Source organism: Haliotis cracherodii, unplaced genomic scaffold (genome assembly GCF_022045235.1).
Source record: "Haliotis cracherodii isolate W230 unplaced genomic scaffold, xgHalCrac1.p SCAF_6, whole genome shotgun sequence".
In the NCBI taxonomy this organism is placed as follows: Eukaryota; Metazoa; Mollusca; class Gastropoda; order Lepetellida; family Haliotidae; genus Haliotis; species Haliotis cracherodii.
Genome location: NW_027266319.1, coordinates 66574658 through 66596000, shown reverse-complemented (window position 1 = coordinate 66596000; position 21343 = coordinate 66574658). Strand labels below are relative to the sequence as shown.

General features: G+C 44.0%; 2 protein-coding genes and 1 pseudogene across 2 annotated transcripts in view; all 3 read right to left on the bottom strand.

Moving 5' to 3' along the window:
• Window positions 1–675: 675 nt before the first annotated feature.
• On the bottom strand, window positions 676–1628 carry LOC139446618 (serine/threonine-protein kinase ULK3-like; annotated as a pseudogene).
• Window positions 1629–6046: 4418 nt separating this feature from the next.
• LOC139445340 (aurora kinase A-like) lies at window positions 6047–7988 on the bottom strand. The gene has a single exon (XM_071226469.1). It carries the CDS (start codon window positions 7946–7948, stop codon window positions 6935–6937), a length of 1014 nt encoding a protein of 337 aa, XP_071082570.1. The 5' UTR covers window positions 7949–7988; the 3' UTR covers window positions 6047–6934.
• A 4484-nt stretch (window positions 7989–12472) lies between these two features.
• LOC139446734 (histone deacetylase 6-like) overlaps window positions 12473–21343 on the bottom strand; it is a 338991-nt gene continuing 330120 nt past the window's right edge. The window contains exons 36-38 of the mRNA XM_071228036.1: window positions 20463–20615; window positions 18920–19048; window positions 12473–14253 (exon numbers count right to left, since the gene is read on the bottom strand). Coding sequence (XP_071084137.1) covers window positions 14194–14253; window positions 18920–19048; window positions 20463–20615 — 342 coding nt within the window. The 3' untranslated portion in view covers window positions 12473–14193. The remainder of the gene's footprint in view (window positions 14254–18919; window positions 19049–20462; window positions 20616–21343) is intronic.

Sequence of the window (21343 nt, the reverse complement as noted above, 5' to 3'; positions counted from 1 at the left end):
TGTTATATCACAAATGCAAGAACATACTGAAGGATAAATATGATCAAACGATTCAGGTACAATTTTCAGCAAACACCATTAAATACCGTTTGCGTCAATGCTATGCAGTCAACTACCACGCCCAATGCATTTTCTCAACACACCTCTACACACCTCAAGGAGCGGTGTGTCAAATGTGTTCACTGGAATATAAAATCTACAGTTAGACCATTGGGGTTAAAGTTACCCTCGCCGCGTTGAAAGTTAGGCAATATGAACGTGGTGTATTCGTCTACAGTTAGGCATTTGGACGTAGTACATAATTTCCTTCCTTGTCGATAACAAGCTGATCACTGCCTAATTTAATGTGCTAGGAAACTGTGTACCTGACCTGAGTCAGGATATATTGCATAGAATAAATACTGAATGTCCTGGTTGATTTACTCCCGGGCGGTATGAGGGAATTCAACACACTTGATTATATCAAACACGTTTTCTACCCCGTCTATTGAATTGTGCATTTTCCTATGCACTGACAAGTCTATCAGTTTAATGCGTCAACATTTTCCTCAGTCTGATACTTTTCAGTATCATGACATGTGATGTGAGGTGAGGTGAGGTGAGGTGAGGTGAGGTGAGGTGAAATTGGGTTTAACGTCGCGGCCAAGATTATTGCGAGATAGTGTTAATTATATCCTAACAACGTGTCGTCATTGTTTCAGTGTTATTTCTGAAATACACGTATCCGGAAATCGATACACAAACTACAACGCCCTCACAAATCAGAATCTTCCACAACGAGTAAACTGTATACAGCATTGAACAAACTTGTTCTGCTGCTGGGCGTCCAACTATATCTCCTTTTAAGGCTTCATTGATGATGTCTCGCAGTCCCTGGTCAGTGATGTGACGGAGGTCTATTTCCCCTGCCATCTTGGCCAGATGACATCCACCATAGTAGGCAACTAGTTTGTCGTCGACCAATTGCGGACTCCATAAAGCATAGGTGACAGCTCCAAGGGAGAAAATATCACTTTTCTTGTCCAGAGCCTCTTCAAAGGGCAAAAAACAAGAGTCTTCAGTCCCATCTAACCCCCCATGTTCCTCATCTCTCCTGTTATTTCTCCCGGCCTGGAGACGAGCTGCCGATCCAAATCCTCCTATTTTATAAACAGGTTTACTGTATGACGTCACAAGGATGTTTTCTGGCAGTAGGTTGCCGTGTATGATATCAATGTCGTGAAGAAACTGCAAACCACTGGCAATGTCGGTCATGAAAGAACGACAGTCGGCTGCATTCGGAGGTTTCTTCATGAATAAACGTTTACTCACATACTGGTTCAGGTTGCCTTCCTCGCAATATTCCAAGATCATTGTGACGTGACGCCTTTTGCAGGAAAAGCCTCATAAATCTTGTCAATGTTTTTGGCCCCTTCAGATTCTGCGCACTGTCGGAGTATGTTCTTTTCGACGTCTGAAATAGGTTGTGGGCACGAAAATTCTTTCTCAAGCAACGTTTCCTTATCTGTGTTAAAGTTCCTCACTGTTGAGAACCGACCTTGAACCAGCTCTGTTTTCTTCATTTTTCGTATGCCTGGAATAGGACTCCTCTGAACAATCTCAAAGAAATGCGACGAAGTACAGTTAGATTCAATGACGCATAGTTATATTTAGACTGCACACCAATCAGGTCGTGTTTCAGATAACCACTGTTGTTACCTAAGCCCGTCAGGACTACCATCGTTCGTCACTACTCGCCTCTTTCCGTAGCTTGTCCTGGAATAACACGAGTTTGTCACGAATGAAACACTTGTTTTATTAAGTAGCACCATGTAAATAGTATCTCCATTATAGCAAAAGGCCATAGCCTGAAAGGCTCACAGAAAAAGTCAACATTACAGTACGTTTTCACCAAAACACTAAAATGCCATTTTGTGCAGATATGTACGCAGCGGATCAGGTGGTCAGGCTCGCTGATTTGGTTTATGTATGTCATTGTATCCCAATTGCGTGGATCGATGCTCATGACATCAATCACTGGATTGTCTGGTCCAGACTCGATTAATTACAGACGGCGTCATGTAGCTGGAATATTGCAGAGTGCGGCGTAAACAACAAACAAAGTTGCAAAGTGCGGAATAGAAACCAAGCTGAAAACAACGAATTCTTGGCAGCTTCCAATTCGGAACATTCTTTCGTACTCTATCAGTAATTATCGGTTAGTGTGTTTGTATTAGACCCCTTTTATTGTCTTTATTAAGTGGAAACCTAAAACTCTGTTGAAGTTAATTGTTCATTGCTCATTGATCGTGATCGGTCATTAACTGATTTCACAGTTTAGTTCTTTACCTACAGATTTCATTCATTCTTATAGCTCGGCCTTGAGTCGGCACACATCTGTATATTTCGGGCCTGAATCACCACCAACCCGCGTTGTCAACAGGCTATATTAAGGAGGGGACAGGCTTTAGCAACAACGTGTGAACATACGCATAATGACAGAAAGCGCACGTAAAATCGCAAAATAGTCATGCCAGTCATAGCAGGTGAGGTGAAATTGGGTTTAACGTCACGTCCAAGATTATTGCACTTATTAAGCGACGTGCATGCACGTGTGTTTGTGTGTGTGGCTGCTCCTGCTAGTCCGGACTGATGCCGATATATAGGGCTAGCACACTGAGATACCATGCCGCAGTTTAACATGAATACCCCACTCAGACACAGTATACTGACTCCGAGCCGACCAGTACTTGTTTTAGCCCCTTAATGCCTAGCGCCAGACAGGGTAACTACAAGTACCATCTTTTAACGTCTTTTGGTATGACGCGGTCGGGGATCGAACCCCGGACCTTCCGCTCTCCGGGCGGACGCTCTACCACTAGACCACGGAGGCGGTCGACAGTCATAGCAACTGATTCAGGACACCAACCATAGGCTCAGTTAACCGAAATACACAGAAGTAGGTGCGATAGTCATAACAATTGAATGAGTTAATACAGAACGTCGCGACAAAAACATTTCCATAATCACAAGGAATCTCTGCTAAAATCAGAGTCCATTGTTCTATTCCGCCTATATCGTAATCAAGCACGTGTTATTAATCACTATAGCGATGCTACTAGACTAACATCTAGTCTCTGAAATGAACATATCTTACAGTAAAACAACAGTTGTTAAATTATCTTAATAAAAATATAATAAAAATGAACCCAGAGACTCTCTTCATTTCGTAGATATCTTATACTGCAGTAATTTAAGACTTGCCAACGTTATAGACTTACATGGGCTGTATTGAATATATTTGTATAAGTGAGTAAGTGAGTTGTATTTAACGCTGCTTTTAACATTATTCCAGTTATATCGCGGCGTGTCAGCTTAATGTGGGAGGAAAGCCCGAAGTGATGCACGCCTCAGACGTTTACCACTTCGGTGAAACCCACGAGCACGGGTATGGTGCTGACAAACCTAGAAACATAATTAGGGCGAACCGGGATTCGAACCCACAATCATAAGTTTCTGGTGTGCCCAAGGGACGCAACTCTGCAGAGCGAATCGCTGGGCCTTAGACGACTGGGCCACCCGTGCCCCCTTATTTGTATTAGGGTATGTATGACAGACTATAATTCTACCAGGTATTCTTGATAAGGTGAGCGTATCCTGTCCTATCGGTGGCAACCCGTCACAAACACACGCAAGGGCAAATCAAACGTTCACATGTAAACCATAAAACTTCCCTATTAAGGCCTTCTATGATGTAACCCTGATCAAACAACTTTTGGCCAAGAGTCTTACGACGCTGTTAAAAATCTACATGGAAAGGGCATGCTCGGACCACAAATGCTGTAGCTGCTGGAATATTGCTCCGAGTACGTGTTATCATGCTGTAGCTGCTGGAATATTGCTCCGAGTACGTGTTATCATGCTGTAGCTGCTGGAATATCGCTCCGGGTACGTGTTATCATGCTGTAGCTGCTGGAATATCGCTCCGAGTACGTGTTATCATGATGTAGCTGCTGGAATATTGCTCCGGGTACGTGTTATCATGCTGTAGCTGCTGGAATATCGCTCCGAGTACGTGTTATCATGATGTAGCTGCTGGAATATTGCTCCGGGTACGTGTTATCATGCTGTAGCTGCTGGAATATCGCTCCGGGTACGTGTTATCATGCTGTAGCTGCTGGAATATGGCTCCGGGTACGTGTTATCATGCTGTAGCTGCTGGAATATCGCTCCGGGTACGTGTTATCATGCTGTAGCTGCTGGAATATGGCTCCGGGTACGTGTTATCATGCTGTAGCTGCTGGAATATGGCTCCGGGTACGTGTTATCATGCTATAGCTGCTGGAATATGGCTCCGGGTACGTGTTATCATGCTGTAGCTGCTGGAATATCGCTCCGGGTACGTGTTATCATGCTGTAGCTGCTGGAATATGGCTCCGGGTACGTGTTATCATGCTGTAGCTGCTGGAATATTGCTCCGGGTACGTGTTATCATGCTGTAGCTGCTGGAATATCGCTCCGGGTACGTGTTATCATGCTGTAGCTGCTGGAATATCGCTCCGGGTACGTGTTATCATGCTGTAGCTGCTGGAATATTGCTCCGGGTACGTGTTATCATGCTGTAGCTGCTGGAATATGGCTCCGGATACGTCTTGATAACACAAGTCCGTCTGCGGGTCAACAATGTTTTATTGTGAGCTCTTCATCGGGTGCTCAACTCCCAGTTCCAAACTGCCCAACTTGCGCTTGTTTACATGCATCTACCTTCATCTGCTTCTGTTCAGCGAGATATCGCCCGGCGCACACTGCATGCGACACACTCTTATAGTACATGTGGTATACTGGAGTGGGTGAGTGAGTTGTGTTTAACGCCGCTTTCAACAGTATTCCAGTTATATCACGGCATGTCAGCTTAATGTGGGAGGAAAGCCCGAAGTGATGTAGGTCTCTGACGTTTACCACTTTGGTGAAATCCAAGAGCACGGGTATGGTGCTGACAAACCTAGAAACATAATCGGGGCGAACCGGGATTCGAACCCACAATCATACGTTTCTGGCGTGCCCAAGGGACGCAACTCTGCGCAGCGAATCGCGGCGCCTTGGACGACTGGGCCACCCGTGCCCCCGGTATACTAGATATTGCACTTGATAAACGGTATACTGCATGTAATATACGTTTCGGTCGTGACAAAGGACATGCCCTCACGTCCTCAATAAGGGTTGTGAATGATGTACAGTGTACAATCGATATGAGTGCATACAAAAATGAATTGTTTGCAAACATTGTCTAATTGCTGAGCAATAATTATTATAGATAGACATGGATTTTGAATTGAATTTGCTGTGGACCACTTTTTTTCTTTAATAATGTACAATACGACCAACTAAATACATTGACATACATACATCCATGATATAGAATCAAGCAAATAAACATACGAATGCTTATGCTGGTTGATAAGAATTGGGCATCAACAATGAAAACATTGCTTGATACGAGGGCTAGTATATTGTTTGAGTAGTTAATTGCCCGTGTGTTTGATCAGTTGAGGCCGTTTGTATATTAGTGATGGCCAGTTGAACATAATTAAAGTTTAGTGCGTCAACATTTTCCTCAGTCTGATGCTATTCAAATGGTGATGGCAGTATCGTGAAATGTACAGAAGCTAATATATTCGTGTATTTATTCAAGGAAGATATGAGTAAGGACCTGGTTCTATGCCACAATAGTTTGTAATGTTGTTGTTTGTTATATATGATTGTTTTTATGACAACAGTGTGTGTCATTGTGAAGCATGCTTAAGTGCGTGTATGTCACATTTCACTGAAACCCAGTAATGCGGTTCAATACCACTGGAGATAGAACTGGGTCGATCCCGACGCCCACCGACTCCCCTACTGGAACGTGGGGTTGGGGTGGTGTGGGGTGGGGTGGGGTGGGGTGGGAAACAATGGTCATTACAGTTATGAATGGGGCAACGGCGAACGGAGGGAGTAGAGATGGCAGGCTGGACGGGAGTAGATGGGATATGGGATACATTGGGGGGGGGGGGGGGGGGGGGGGGGTTGTCTTATTTGCACGTTTGGGTTTTCGGCGGATCCTCAAAGGAAAACAAGACTTACTGGTGGGTGCACCATCATCGGAGTTTGTAGTTTTAAACGAGGAGAGAGACATTGTAACTTATAGACTTAACAAGAATGACAAAGTTGTATTCACACTTACCCAGAGGAAATATAAAACTGTAAACACAAAACACTAAAAGTCACCAAGTCACTGACACATGGCATTGAGAGTTCAGTTGGAATGTTTTGCCTTTGATGAAGTCCTTGGTTTTCTTTTAGTTACTGCGCGGACACGGGATTCGCATGTAGGGGTCGTTGTTCATGCGTTGCTTGCAGCTGTGGAAGGTGGAGTCCAAGGGTACTAGTTGTTCTTCACATCAGTTTGCCGTAAACCACACATCATAGTTATAATATGTGACAGAAACCTTTTCACCAAGCAACAAAGTGTCTGATTTGTGGTTTACGTGGCACAATTGACAGACAGTGTGGTCAACTGATCTCCTATTCACGATGTTGGTGACTCAGGATGGAAGGATATCGTCCACAGCTGGCTATCTACATACCACATACACAGTGTCACTTCATATTGGAGTGTCCCAGTGATGCCTCATCGATAGAAATAGATTGGCACAGTGATCCAGTGATTTTTGAGAAATATATCCCTCTATCAAGTCGTGATTGTTGTGATGAACATGTTACACCAGATGCACAGTACGAGCAGACTTCCAACAAGGATATTCCTATATATTTATGACAATACTCGTTCAAAGTAATCTCCTGCATGGAAATGATTTGCGCAACTATAGATATGTAGGAGACAATATAGACTACTTCAGAATTCAAGTCATTTCCTCGGTGATCTGTTTGAGTAAATGCAAGACAGGCTCCCTTTTCACTGGCGACGCAGGAACACACCAATACCAACACCAATACCAATCGCACAGATTGCAAGGTAGCCATAAGCAAGTTTCATCAAAACAGGATCCGAGTAAACTGTTTTCAGCATTTCACAAACTTGTTCTGCCGTTGGGCGTTTGGACATGTCTCTCCGTAAGGCTGCCTTGATCACGTCTCCCAGTCCCTGGTCAGTGATGTGACGGAGTTCTATTTCCCCTCTTACCTCGGTCAGACGACGTCCAGTGTAGTAGGCAACTAGTTTGTCGTCGTCGAATTCCGGACGCAATAAAGCAAAGGCGACAGCTCCAAGAGAGAAAATATCACTTTTCTCTGTCAGAGCCGCTTCAGGGGGTGAAAAACAAGTGTCTCCTGTCCCATCGTTCTCGTCATGTTCCCCATCTTCCCCGTCATGTACGCCAAAATGTCCCCCGTCATGTACGCCAAAATGTCCCCCGTCATGTACGCCAAAATGTCCCCCGTCATGTACGCTAAAATGTCCCCCGTCATGATCCCCACCATGTCTCCTGTCACGTTCCAGGCCACGTCTCCCGTCATATTCCGATAACGAGCGAGCCGATCCAAATCCTGCAATTTTATAAACCGCTCGATTGTACCATGTCACAAGGATGTTTTCTGGCTGCAGGTTACGGTGTTCTATACGCAAGTTATGAAGAAACTCCAATCCACTGGCAATGTCGGTTACGACAGAACGACAGTCGGCCTCGCCTAGAGGATTGTTCGAGTTTGAACGTTTACTCACATACTGGTCCAGGTTGCCTTCCTCGCAATATTCAAAGGTCAGTGTGAAGCCATCTGCAGTAAAACCTTCACCAATCATCTTGACAATGTTCTTGGCCCCTTCAGATTCTGCACATTGTCGGAGTATGTTCTTTTCGGCGGCTGCTTGACGTTGTGAGCAGACAAGTACTTTCTCAACAACCATTTTGTTACCTTTCTTTTCCTTGCGCACTCTTGAGAACCGACCAGGAACTAGTTCTATTCCCGCCATTCTTCGTATTCGTGGAATACAACTCCTCTGAACAGTCTCAAGGAAATGCGACGTAGTAGTTAGATTCGGTGACGTGAAGTTATATTTAGACTGAACACCTGACCGAGAGTCAGTAGGTCAGGTCGTGGTTCAGATAACCCCTGTTGTTACCTAAGGCCATCAGGACGACCATCGTTCGTCACTACTCGCCTCTTTCCGTAGATTGTCCCGGAATGAACCATGTGGTATTCAGCAGCGCCATGTAAACAGTTTATCAAGGACAATGATCGAAAAATACTGATTACCTCGTAATTTGATGAGGATTTACTGTACAGCCAATTACTTAGCGTGGTATCCAAATCGAGAAGGACCAGAGTCACCTGCGTATAAGGTCAAGGTCACAGTAAAGGTCAATATTACAGAATGTTTGCAAGTTTATTTGAATACTTAACACTTATGAGCGACGAGTGTTGACAATTGTATGATACGAGGAGTAGGTCATGGTGACGTACCAGCAAGTACATGTAAACATGTGGTACTTTAATCTAGGTGAGGTTGTATATCACAGGCTTAAGATAACCGACCCACATTGAAATAGCAGAGCAGAAATACACAGGAGTAGGCGCTGTAGCCATACAAATTATATGAGCTAATATGTGACGTCGCACCACCATCGTTTCCGCATATTGCAATATCAAAACTTCACACACTATATATAACCTATGACCCAACATACCAAGTTCTGAACATGTGTATATACAAGCGACAAAATGATTTCCATAATCACAAGGAATCTCTGCTGTAAGTAGAGTCCAATGTTCCATTCCGACTTATAAGCACGTGTTTATTAATCACGACAGCGACGATACCAGTAGTTTGCGAAAAGGTGAGCATATCCTGCCCCACCCATCACAAACACATGCAAAGGCAAATCAATTGATCACCTGAAAGGACATGGGAACATATGGTACAAGTCAAAATTGGGAATTGCATCGTACAGCATTTTGGTCACTGATGCATCAAATTTTGAAATGTTCTCCACATGTCCATCAAAGACTTTCTTTTAAAGTTTTACTTAGGTCTTGAAAAGTTAAACTTTTGAGTAAGACTCTTACGATCGAAAGGTAAGCATTTCCAGCTCTACCGGTAGCACCTGCCACTCAAACAATTTGCATAAAAAGGCAAGTGTTTGTGTGTAGCCTCACGCCGCAAAGCAGTACTCCTGCAATACGAAGGCGGCCTGTAAACAATCGAGTCTTGTCTTGACCAGACAATACAGTGATAGTGGATCCGACAACGCACTGACGCGATAGAGTGTTTACCTCCTTTCAATACAGTCTTGTGGATATATGTTTGTCATTCAGAATTTGTATGCATTATGTGAACCAGATGGAGCTGTTTCACTGGCCTCACTAGTTGCAGCTCAGGAGGGTAAATCAGTGGAAGGGAATTGGCTATCTGAATATCAAATGGTCAGTCCCTATTTGATCGGTATTTCGTGCAAGACAAAGGATGCATAATTATTGACACGTATTGGTAGGCTTTTGAAGGATATTGTTAACATTACTCTTGTTTGGCGAGTGCCATCTATTTATCAAAATTTAACCAAACTAAACAGTTGGTCCGAATGAGAAAAGGAGGATAAAACTAGCTCATGACGTGAGGCGTTGTTCACCCGTGCGTCTCATACGTTTGAATTTTTGCCATCGAGCAACCCTTTCACAAAGTCCTTGATGTAGGCTTGTGTAATCCAATCACAATCACTATGTAATGGTTTGTGTTGCGAGACACCTTTAATAACGTGGCGGTCGGGTAGCCTAGTGGTTAAAGCGTTCGCTTGTCAAGCCGAAGACCCGGGTTCGATTCCCGACATGGGTACAATGTGTGAAGCCCATTTCTGGTGTCCCCTGCCGTGATATTGCTGGAACATTGCTAAAAGCGGCGTAAAACCATACTCACTCACCCACTCCTTTAATAACGATGTTCCTCTGATGTGTGCAGAGTGGGATATCCATTACTGATATAGTTATGACATGCACGATTTACTTAAGGTCTTCCAGTCTTTTCGTATGACTCGATGACCATCTTAACTTGTCGCTAAGTGTAAATGTATTTACTTTCCATACCTTTTATTACTTCGTCAACTTCAACTTCTGTGGAATAGATAAAGCAGACATCGTGAGGTGAAGTCATTATATTGTGGGGCTTAATGGATAGCCCCTATGTGCCATGCCTGCTCAAGAGTTCCCATACAGATGGTTTAAGGTCAAGGTAGTTACATCTTGATTATCAGCGACGTAGACGATGTAATCTTTCTGTATGGGCGAATCCTTAACATCTACAATAATCTATTGTAATAAGACTTGTATAAGTATCGTTAACATCCAACCCCGTTCTCCATGTCACACTTTATATGATCAACACACGACCGTTTACGATATTATGTCAATGTTACATTATCCTGTGGACTCCCATTCAACTTGTTGAGGGCTAAACATTGTGATATCAGATTTTCATGCTGTCACAACGTTATGGGATTGAGGTATTTTACATTTGGGGTAAGGTCTTATTTTACGTTTTAGACTACGTTGCAGTAGCGTTGTATTTTACGTTGTTGTTATGTTGTAATTTACGTTGTGTGAAAGTTGTATTGTACATTGTGGCAATGTTATAATATTGCGTCCATGCGACCTTATTCTGTGGACGTTGTCAATGTGACAACGTGATCTCATTATGTCCATACTCAGGACTATTTCTTGGGGGGGCACGGGTGGCCCAGTCGTCTAAGGTTGCCGCGATTCGCTGTGCAGAGTTGCGTCCCTTGGGTATGCCAGAAACCTATGATTGTGGGTTCGAGTCCAGGTTCACCGCAATTATGTTTCTAGGTTTGTCAGCACCATACCCATGCTCTTGGGTTTCACAGAAGTGGTAAACGTCTGAGACCTGCATCACTTCGAGCTTTCCTCCCACATTAAGCTGACACACCGTGATATAACTGGAATACTGTTAAAAGCGGCGTTAAACCCAACTCACTCACTCACTCTATTTCTTGTGGTAAGGGCTGACTGAATTGGATCTGGTGGTCAGGATCGATGACTTGGTTGATTGTACCCTGTCAGTATTGATCTTCAGCAGCCTAAGCGTGTCGTGAGATGCGAATGACGGGATCGGGTCGTCAAACTTACTGACTTGATTGATGCATGTCACCGTATGCCAACTGCATAGGTCAGTGCTCTTAATGTGAATCACTGGATTGTCTGGTCTTGACACAAATATTTACAGACCGCTGCCATGGAGCTGGAATATTGCAAACAAAACAAACACACATACATTGTACCCTGACGACATGTGACATTGTTAATGATATCATCCTCTGGTTGGCTTTTTTTAACGGACTTGTGTCTTATCTACTTGCCAAGTGCAGAAGGGAAACCTACCTGAAAGCACCGAATTCTTGGCATCTTCCGACTCCGAAACCTAAGGACATGTGCAATTCTCTTTTGTACGGGATTCCAAAGCTTCCTAATTGAAGATTTTACAATATTTATACACTTATTCTATCACACAAATATCGAATAATAGTTATCATTCTTAATAATTCTAAGAATACTACCTCTATTACATCTTTGCCATAAATCCTGTATTTTGGCTTTAATCACACTTACTAAAATTTTCAGATTTTCAACAGACGTCCTCTTCACTGTCAATTACATAATTCGTTGTTCCCAATATAGCACTATAGCAACCCAAGCTATGCAGGGACCTCACTTCTTTCCAATATCTAACCACTCAAGGTAGATGAATTGGGGAGGTGGGCCGGAGTACTTCTGATGTAATAGAGGTTGTCCATCATTATTAACAATGACAACTGTTGTTCGATAATTCTTGAGAATCCTCTTCCTATATTACATCTTTGCCAGAATATACCTGTGGGACCCGGTGGGATCTGCCTCTAGTACATCCCTGTGTAATTGACTGTAATCCTTTTCTAGAAACCATTTAATCACTGATTCTAATCCTGACTCGAGATAATTTTCTCTGAAATTCCTCCTGAGGACTTGAAAATCAGAATGCTTCAAGAATCAGTCAAATATGTGATATCTTCACTAAAATTACCCTTATATTTGCTGATCTTGTTAGTCATTTCTGGTCTATTTCTACCAAAAGACATTGTTTCTTGTTGAAACTGGATTTGTGACACTATTTCCGGGTCTGACCTCACTTCCGGTTGTGACGTCCCTATTGATATCCCGAATGGTAAGGCCCAGAACTCATAACGAGCCTGACCACCCAATCAACCGAGTCATGGAGTCGTCTCATACACCAAGTACAAGCTGCTTGGGATCTATTGCCCCAGGAATCCCTACAGATGGCCCCGGTTGTCCTAACCTTCAACTCTAGGGCTGTTTTGTAGGTGATCACAAGTCCATGGAAACCAACAGACATCTACCCCCAGTAACACTTTTTTTGAAAACTTTTAAAACGAAAAGTCACACAAACACAAGACGAGACATGATATCAGGTTAATACTTTTTATTTCATGGCAAAAGTTACGTGCACAGAGACAGATGTGATGTAGCTGATATTGAATGACAGATACAGATCCATCAACACCATTTTTTTATTAAGGTGATGACATTCGTGATGATGCTCCTTCGCTGATTATGTCAATACTCCCTGAGAAAACCCTTCATAAACCTAATTAATCTCCTGTAAGAAATGTTGAGATTTAATAATGACTTGTCAACCTAATTTGATCTCCTGTAAGAAATGTCTAATGTCTAAAAGTCTAATAATGACTTGACACCTGGTCAAACACTTGTTTTGGCCATAACTTATTGTGGCCAAGTGAAACAATCTTTAGTTGTTTTGTATCCTGTCACATGCAAACTTCAGTACTGATCCCAATATATCAGCCAAATATAGTTAGACAGATGTAAAAGGGTTGATTGAGGTCTAAACAGTTGTTTTCTGACACTAGTTTTCCCAAGAACAAGGGAGGTTACTCTCATTCCGCTCCTTGAGACAATTACACACACACCATGACAAACTGCAGGACTGATTATATAACCATTGCAACATATTCAGAAGAAGGGCGAGGTCGGACAAGGGCACTGATCTGCCCACGGAATCTGTAGAACTTCAGAACCGAGGGAAATATTTAGAAATTGTTATAAGCGTCACTAGTTGTGTTTCTTGGAATGAGAACTAGATTTGGTTCATTTAGACAACAGCAGGTTTGGGACCCTGAATGGAAAGGTAAGGATAACAAGTTAAAAAGTCTTTATAGGTTTTCAGTAAAGTATTGTTCTAATATTTGAAAATGTGCAAATCTTTGATCCAACCTGATTTTCACAGATGTAGAAAAAAACAGTAGAACTGAAAGTTAAAAAAAAAGTCGTCTTAGGTCACAGACTTGCCCATACTTAAAATTTTCATTTGAAGTTTAAATATTCTTTCACTCGTCTTAGCCATAGTTACATGTTGATCAGTCAGAAGTCCACCAAACGCAAGTGGAGTAAAGAAACATGGCTTGTTGTCAGCCATCGTTCAATGTCGGGTAATTTTTACAATAAGATTTCAAAAGTTTTTAGCAACTCTAAAATGTGACATTTTCCATGGGTCAAAGAGGGCCCTTATCCCACCGTGTTCTTTTAGAAGAACACACAATCTGTAACAAAGGAAAATAAGAATGTTCGGCCAAACCAACTGTCTCATGATAAAGGTTTTGTTGCTATTTTCACTTGCAGAGTGACACAATAACTCTCTTAAGTATCACGACTTGAGCTGACAAGACATCAGCTTCTGTTATGTACACAGCTAAAACTTTATACAGGGTAAAACGTAAAATGAAATCATAGACATCTTAAAAATATAAACAAGAAAAGGACTTATAACATGATGCACAAAATCTGATATTTTCCGTATCATTTTACAATAAAAAACACAATAATAACCACACATGGTTCAGAAAAACAAATAGCATGCAAAGTATTTGTTTCCATACTCTCTAGTTGTAGAGATGCATGTCATCAAAAACATTTACTCACAATCTCCCAATTTACAGAAAGTATATTAATATATGACTACACGATCTTAGATGCAATATGCTAAAACATCTCACAGCTACAAAATATAAGAAATTCGGACTGTTTTATCATTATCATACATACACGTATTAGATTATACCTTTTAAAAATAAACAATATATCTGCGTAAAGTTGACCTCTGGGTATAAAACAGGTGACTGTCCAGGAATTGTTGATTCAAGGTAGATCCTCGCCGAACTTGCTTCTGTGGGCTGCTTTCTTCATTGGGTATATCACCTGTAACACATGGACAGTGAGTGAGTGAGTGAGTGAGTGAGTGGGTGGGTGAGTGGGTGGGTGGGTGAGTGAGTGAGTGGGTGAGTGAGTGAGTGGGTGAGTGAGTGAGTGAGTGGTGTTTATCACTGCAGTCAGCATCATCATCATCATCACCTGTAAATTATCAAGTCTGGATCAGACAAACCAGTGATTACTATCATGAGGAACATCCTACGATGTTGGGACACAATACCATGCAATCATTGGAGCCTGACCACCCGATTCATTAAATTGCAAATTTGGCTCAAAAATTAATTTTGAATTTGTTGCAAACATCAATTTTCCAAGATACATTAACTCAATTCTGTACCAAAAAATAATAACATTCGTAGAAAGAATTTAAATGTCCCAAGTGAAAGTGCTGAAATCACACGCTCGGTAATCAGATATCAAAGGAAAACTATTTGGGGGCGTGGCCTAAAGCTATCGGTGCAGTGGTGTGTGATTGGCTGAGATGTAGATGTGATTGTAGTATCTGTCGACTGTGTAATCGGTCTTGTGATGCTTAGTGCTGTACTCAGCAATATTCCAGCTATAGGACAGCGGTCTGTAAATAATCAAGTCTGGACCAGAGAATCCTGTGATTGACATCATGAGCATTGATCCACGCAATTGGGATACGATGACATGCATCAACCAAGTCCCGTTAGTCGCCTCTTTTGAGAAGCATGGGTTGCTGAAGACCTATTCTACCCCGGATCTTCACAGGTCGTTGAGTGCATGAAACGACCTTGATGTTGACATTGTGCTTAAGTAAAAGAACAATTAATGTCTGCAATAAGCTTTTTTATGACTAACATCCTGTTTGGGTGCAATAAACCGTCTGCTGCCCTCGGTCCTTTTCCACACAATGAATGTCTGTCTTGGAATAATTGTCAGCACCTTTTGTCGTCTCCATTTACATGATTTTCATTTTTCAAATTAAATTTTGGTCATTCATTTGTGAGTATGCAGTTTGTGTGTTTCTGCTTGGACTAGTCCAAACTTGTGCTAGTTTTATAGAGCTAGTCCACTGAGATACCATGCCGCAGTTTCACATGGATAACCTTTTCAGAAACATAATACTGACTGGGTAAAATCATCAAGTATCTTCAAAATCGTTTGGTCTGTCAGTGCCAGGGGATCAAAATGGGCAGACGTTTGATCCACTACACCACAGAGGTGGGCAAACGTTTGATCCACCACCACAGAGGCGGGCAGACGTTTGATCCACCACCACAGAGGCGGGCAGATGTTTGATCCACTATACTACAGAGGCGGGCAGACGTTTGATCCACTACACCACAGAGGCAGGCAGACGTTTGATCCACCACCACAGAGGCGGGCAGAGGTTTGATCCACTACACCACACAGGCGGGCAGAGGTTTGATCCACCACCACAGAGGCGGGCAGACGTTTGATCCACTACACCACAGAGGCGGGCAGAGGTTGATCCACCACCACAGAGGCGGGCAGACGTTTGATCAACTACACCACAGAGACGGGCAGAGGTTGATCCACCACCACAGAGGCGGGCAGACTTTGATCCACTACACCACAGAGGCGGGCAGAGGTTTGATCCACTACACCACAGAGACGGGCAGAGGTTTGATCAACTACACCACAGAGACGGGCAGAGGTTGATCCACCACCACAGAGGCGGGCAGAGGTTTGATCCACTACACCACAGAGGCGGGCAGAGGTTTGATCCACTACACCAGAGAGGTGGGCAGACTTTGATCCACTACACCACAGAGGCGGGCAGAGGTTTGATCCACCACCACAGAGGCGGGCAGAGGTTTGATCCACCACCACAGAGGCGGGCAGAGGTTTGATCCACCACCACAGAGGCGGGCAGAGGTTTGATCCACTACACCACAGAGGCGGGCAGACTTTGATCCACTACACCACAGAGGCGGGCAGAGGTTTGATCCACCACCACAGAGGCGGGCAGAGGTTTGATCCACCACCACAGAGGCGGGCAGACTTTGATCCACTACACCACAGAGGCGGGCAGAGGTTTGATCCACCAACACAGAGGCAGGCAGAGCTTTGATCCACTACACCACAGATGCAGGCAGAGGTTTGATCCACCACCACAGAGGCGGGCAGAGCTTTGATCCACTACACCACAGATGCAGGCAGAGGTTTGATCCACTACACCACAGAGGCGGGCAGAGGTTTGATCCACTACACCACAGAGGCGGGCAGAGCTTTGATCCACTACACCACAGATGCAGGCAGAGGTTTGATCCACTACACCAGAGAGGCGGGCATATTCCCACACGGGACATTCTGACATCTAATGTAACTCTATTGCTTCTGTAGACCATGGTAACATAACTATCCTTGTCCTACATCCACCATTACCTCGTGGACCATGCATTCTGTGATTGGAGTTGCCTCCCTTAGTCCACATATTGCACTGATGCCACTGAAGAGTGTTGTATTGGGCAAAACTGTCTCTGTGAGTGGGCTGGCAGGTTTGAGTGAGTGAGTGAGTTAGTGGGTGGGTGGGTGGGTGTTGGGGTGAGTGAGTGAGTTAGTGAGAGGGTGGGTGGATGAGTGGGTGGATGAGTGAGTGAGCGAGTGGATGGGTGGGTGGGCGAGCAAGCGAGTGGTTGGGTGAGTGAGTGGGTTTGAGTGAGTGAGTGAGTGGGTGGGTGGGTGGGTGAGTGATTTGGTGGGTGGGTGTGTGGGCGTGTGAGTGAGTGAGTGAGTGAGTGGGTGGGGTGTTGGGTGAATGAGTGAGTGAGTGAGTGGGTGAGTGAGTGGGTGAGTGAGTGGGTGGGCATGTGAGTGAGTGAGTGGGTGAGTGAGTGGGTGGGTGGGTGAGTGAGTGGGTGAGTGAGTGAGTGAGTGAGTGAGTGGGTGGGTGAGTGAGTTGTTGAGTGAGTGGGTGAGTGAGTGGGTGGGCATGTGAGTGAGTGAGTGGGTGAGTGAGTGGGTGGGTGGGTGGGTGGGTGGGTGAGTGAGTGAGGGGTGAGTGAGTTGTTGAGTGAGTGGGTGAGTGAGTGGGTGGGCATGTGAGTGAGTGGGTGGGTGAGTGAGTGGGTGTGTGGGTGGGCATGTAAGTGAGTGAGTGAGTGAGTGGGTGGGTTTTGTTTTGGTGAGTGAGTGAGTGAGTGAGTGAGTGGGTGGGTGAGTGAGTTGTTGAGTGAGTGGGTGAGTGAGTGGGTGGGTGGGTGAGTGAGTGAGGGGTGAGGGAGTGAGTGGGTGGGTGAGTGAGTGGGTGTGTGGGTGGGCATGTAAGTGAGTGAGTGAGTGAGTGGGTGGGTTTTGTTTTGGTGAGTGAGTGAGTGAGTGAGTGAGTGAGTGCGTGAGTGAGTTGCTTAACCAAAGTTAATGCCACGATCATTAATATCACTGAGAAGTTATCCAAGAATCCAAGCCAATCATTTCTAAAACTACGCTCATGAATCTGTTACGAGAGCAACCCATAAAATCATTCTATCATTATCTGTGAATTTAAGATATTTCATTATGTTTGTTTGTTTGTTTGTTGTTTAACGCCACACTCATCAATATTCCATATATATGATGGCAGTCTGTAAATAATCGAGTCTGGACCACATAATCCAGTGATTGACATCATGAGCATCGATCTACGCAATTGAGATACGATGATATGCATCAAATAGTCATCAAGCCTGAACCCTGATTCCAGTAGCCGCCTCTTATGACAAGCATGGGTTGCTAAGACCTATTCCCGGGATCTTCACAGGACAGAATTCATTTTGACAATAATTAATGTATACTATAGTACTCACTCTCAGAGGGATATTGATACATCGAACTATCATTTGCCCAAAACATCCAAAGAACAAACTACATTAAACTACGGTTATAATGAACTCAAAGGGACCACTAATTTTAGTTCGTTATAACTGTAGTTCGTCATAAGCAGTATACACAACAAATAGCTGCGACCCAACAAAATGTTTGTTATATCCATCATATTGTTATAAGCATAGTTCACTGTACAAACAAATGGTTTGGTCTATCTAACAATAACATTCTATCTAACATATTCAGCCTAAATGAGCATTTTTATGATCACATGTTAAATATTCCTTTACAAAATACTGTAAACAGCTTTATTTCTGCGCCGTTAAAATATTGCGAATACCACACCAAAGACAATACTGCGACGAGATATTTTTGCGAGTTGCCGTGTTGAGATGACACCTCGATTACCAAACAATAGACAGCTTCTCTCCAAAGCTAGTTAATCTGAGTTGACCGGAAAGTTGACCAGTGTCATGAAACCGATTCACGCAAGATGGCTTGTTTCCAGTGTGGATTAAATTGCAAAGGACATTGACGCAATCAAGCGAGGTTGGAAGAAGGCAGGATTACTGTGAGGCAACAGTGACACTAATTGGTCTGTTTACACTGTCATTTGTGATGTATTGTGTGACCATTCTGCATTCATTTGTGTTTTTAACTTATTGAGTAACTTGTGGTTCTGGTTGATGATTTCAACATTTGATGACGTGTTGCAATGAATAAAGTATGTATGTATTATTTATACTTATTTTTGCGTTTTTAATTTTTGCGATTGAGTCTCGTTCGCAAAACTCGCAATAATAAAACGGTCGCAAAAAAATCACTGTTTACAGTACCTCCTTGTCCGTATACTACACACCTGATTGTCGACATAGTGATCGCATCCATAGCACCACACAGACAGATCGGCATAGCTCAGCACCATCAGGTGACCCGCCTCGATTCCGTGAAACAACATGTGCTCGTTAACGAAACGGCTACAAAACACCTGTCAGGTAAAGAAAGGATGTTGATGCAATTTGTTAAATGAAAACCCACTATTTCCTAGGAGAATCATGAAAAAAAAAGTTTTACAGAAATACAAATGGTAGACTTGTCCAATTGAAAGGAACATAAATCAGTCTTGCTTTAAAAAGCTGCAAATGTTGTAGAGCATCAGGTTCTGCTGATTCGGCAAAGATTTCAACAGTTTCCAGATGACATGTAACAGAATTCATCAACTGATGAAACGCCTCACCCCGTGGCTACTGATGATGCAGGTTGTTTCAATGCTGTGTGACGGATCTCACCTGGTGGAGGAACATAGGTGTCATACAGCACTGATTCACTTACCTTGTAACACACCAGACACACCCAGTTACACCCAGTTCTCTGACAGGTCTCCACACACATCACAGGGGTACCTGTGTCCATCACTTACCTTGTAACACACCAGACACACACAGTTCTCTGACCACACACATCACAGGGGTACCTGTATCCATCACTTACCTTGTAACACACCAGACACACCCAGTTCTCTGACAGGTCTCCACACACATCACAGGGGTACCTGTGTCCATCACTTACCTTGTAACACACCAGACACACCCAGTTCTCTGACCACACACATCACAGGGGTACCTGTATCCATCACTTACCTTGTAACACACCAGACACACCCAGTTCTCTGACAGGTCTCCACACACATCACAGGGGTACCTGTGTCCATCACTTACCTTGTAACACACCAGACACACACAGTTCTCTGACAGGTATCCACACACATCACAGGGGGCACCTGCATCCATCACTTACCTTGTAACACACCAGACACACACAGTTCTCTGACAAGTCTCCACACACATCACAGGGGTACCTGTATCCATCACTTACCTTGTAACACACCAGACACACCCAGTTCTCTGACAGGTCTCCACACACATCACAGGGGTACCTGTGTCCATCACTTACCTTGTAACACACCAGACACACACAGTTCTCTGACAGGTATCCACACACATCACAGGGGTCACCTGCGTCCATCACTTACCTTGTAACACACCAGACACACCCAGTTCTCTGACCACACACATCACAGGGGCACCTGCATCCATCACTTACCTTGTAACACACCAGACACACCCAGTTCTCTGACCACACACATCATAGGGGCACCTGCATCCATCACTTACCTTGTAACACACCAGACACACCCAGTTCTCTGACAGGTCTCCACACACATCACAGGGGGCACCTGCATCCATCACTTACCTTGTAACACACCAGACACACCCAGTTCTCTGACAGGTCTCCACACACATCACAGGGGCACCTGCATCCATCACTTACCTTGTAACACACCAGACACACCCAGTTCTCTGACCACACACATCACAGGGGTACCTGTATCCATCACTTACCTTGTAACACACCAGACACACCCAGTTCTCTGACAGGTCTCCACACACATCGCAGGGGTCACCGGTGTCCAGGCCCCGAGCTGGTAGGAGCTGCACTGTCTCCAGGTGGGGACACCATGTCAGTGGCTGGACAGCGTACATCTTCTCAAAGTTCTGCAAAATGTCAAATATCAACATTTAATTTTCATGGCCTCTTCAGGGAACACTTGACAGAGAAACAAGATATGAATGTCAACTTCCGTACTTACATAAACAGCAGTTCATGAAGGCTACTTCCCACACCTCATGCAAGTGCTTCTATGTGAGTGAGTGAGTTTTTGATTTTATGCCGCTTTTAGCAATATTCCAGCAACATCACGGCGGGGGACACCAGAAATGGGCTTCACACATTGTACCCATGTCAGGAATCGAACCCTGGGTCTTCGGCGTGACAAACGAACGCTTTAACCACAAGGCTACCTGACCGCCCCTACTTCTATGTACAATGTTATAAATGGGGATGTTTTTAGGTGATCGGCACGCTTTGTTTATTCCAGGAATCGGGTCTGGACCAGACAAGCAGGAGGTACTGGAGACCTTGTCTGACCTGGATCCACCACAAAGAGTGAAGACAAGCAGGAGGTTCTGGAGACCTTGTCTGACCTGGATCCACCACAATGAGTGAAGACAAGCAGAAGGTACTGGAGACCTAGTCTGACCTGGATCCACCACAATGAGTGAAGACAAGCAGGAGGTACTGGAGACCTTGTCTGACCCTGATCCACCACAATGAGTGAAGACAAGCAGAAGGTACTGGAGACCTTGTCTGACCTGGATCCACCACTATGAGTGAAGACAAGCAGGAGGTTCTGGAGACCTTGTCTGACCCTGATCCACCACAA

What these genes read in the sequence shown, in the direction of transcription:
- LOC139445340 (XM_071226469.1), bottom strand. Translation starts at nt 7,948, where the DNA reads ATGGCGGGAATAGAACTAGTTCCTGGTCGGTTCTCAAGAGTGCGCAAG.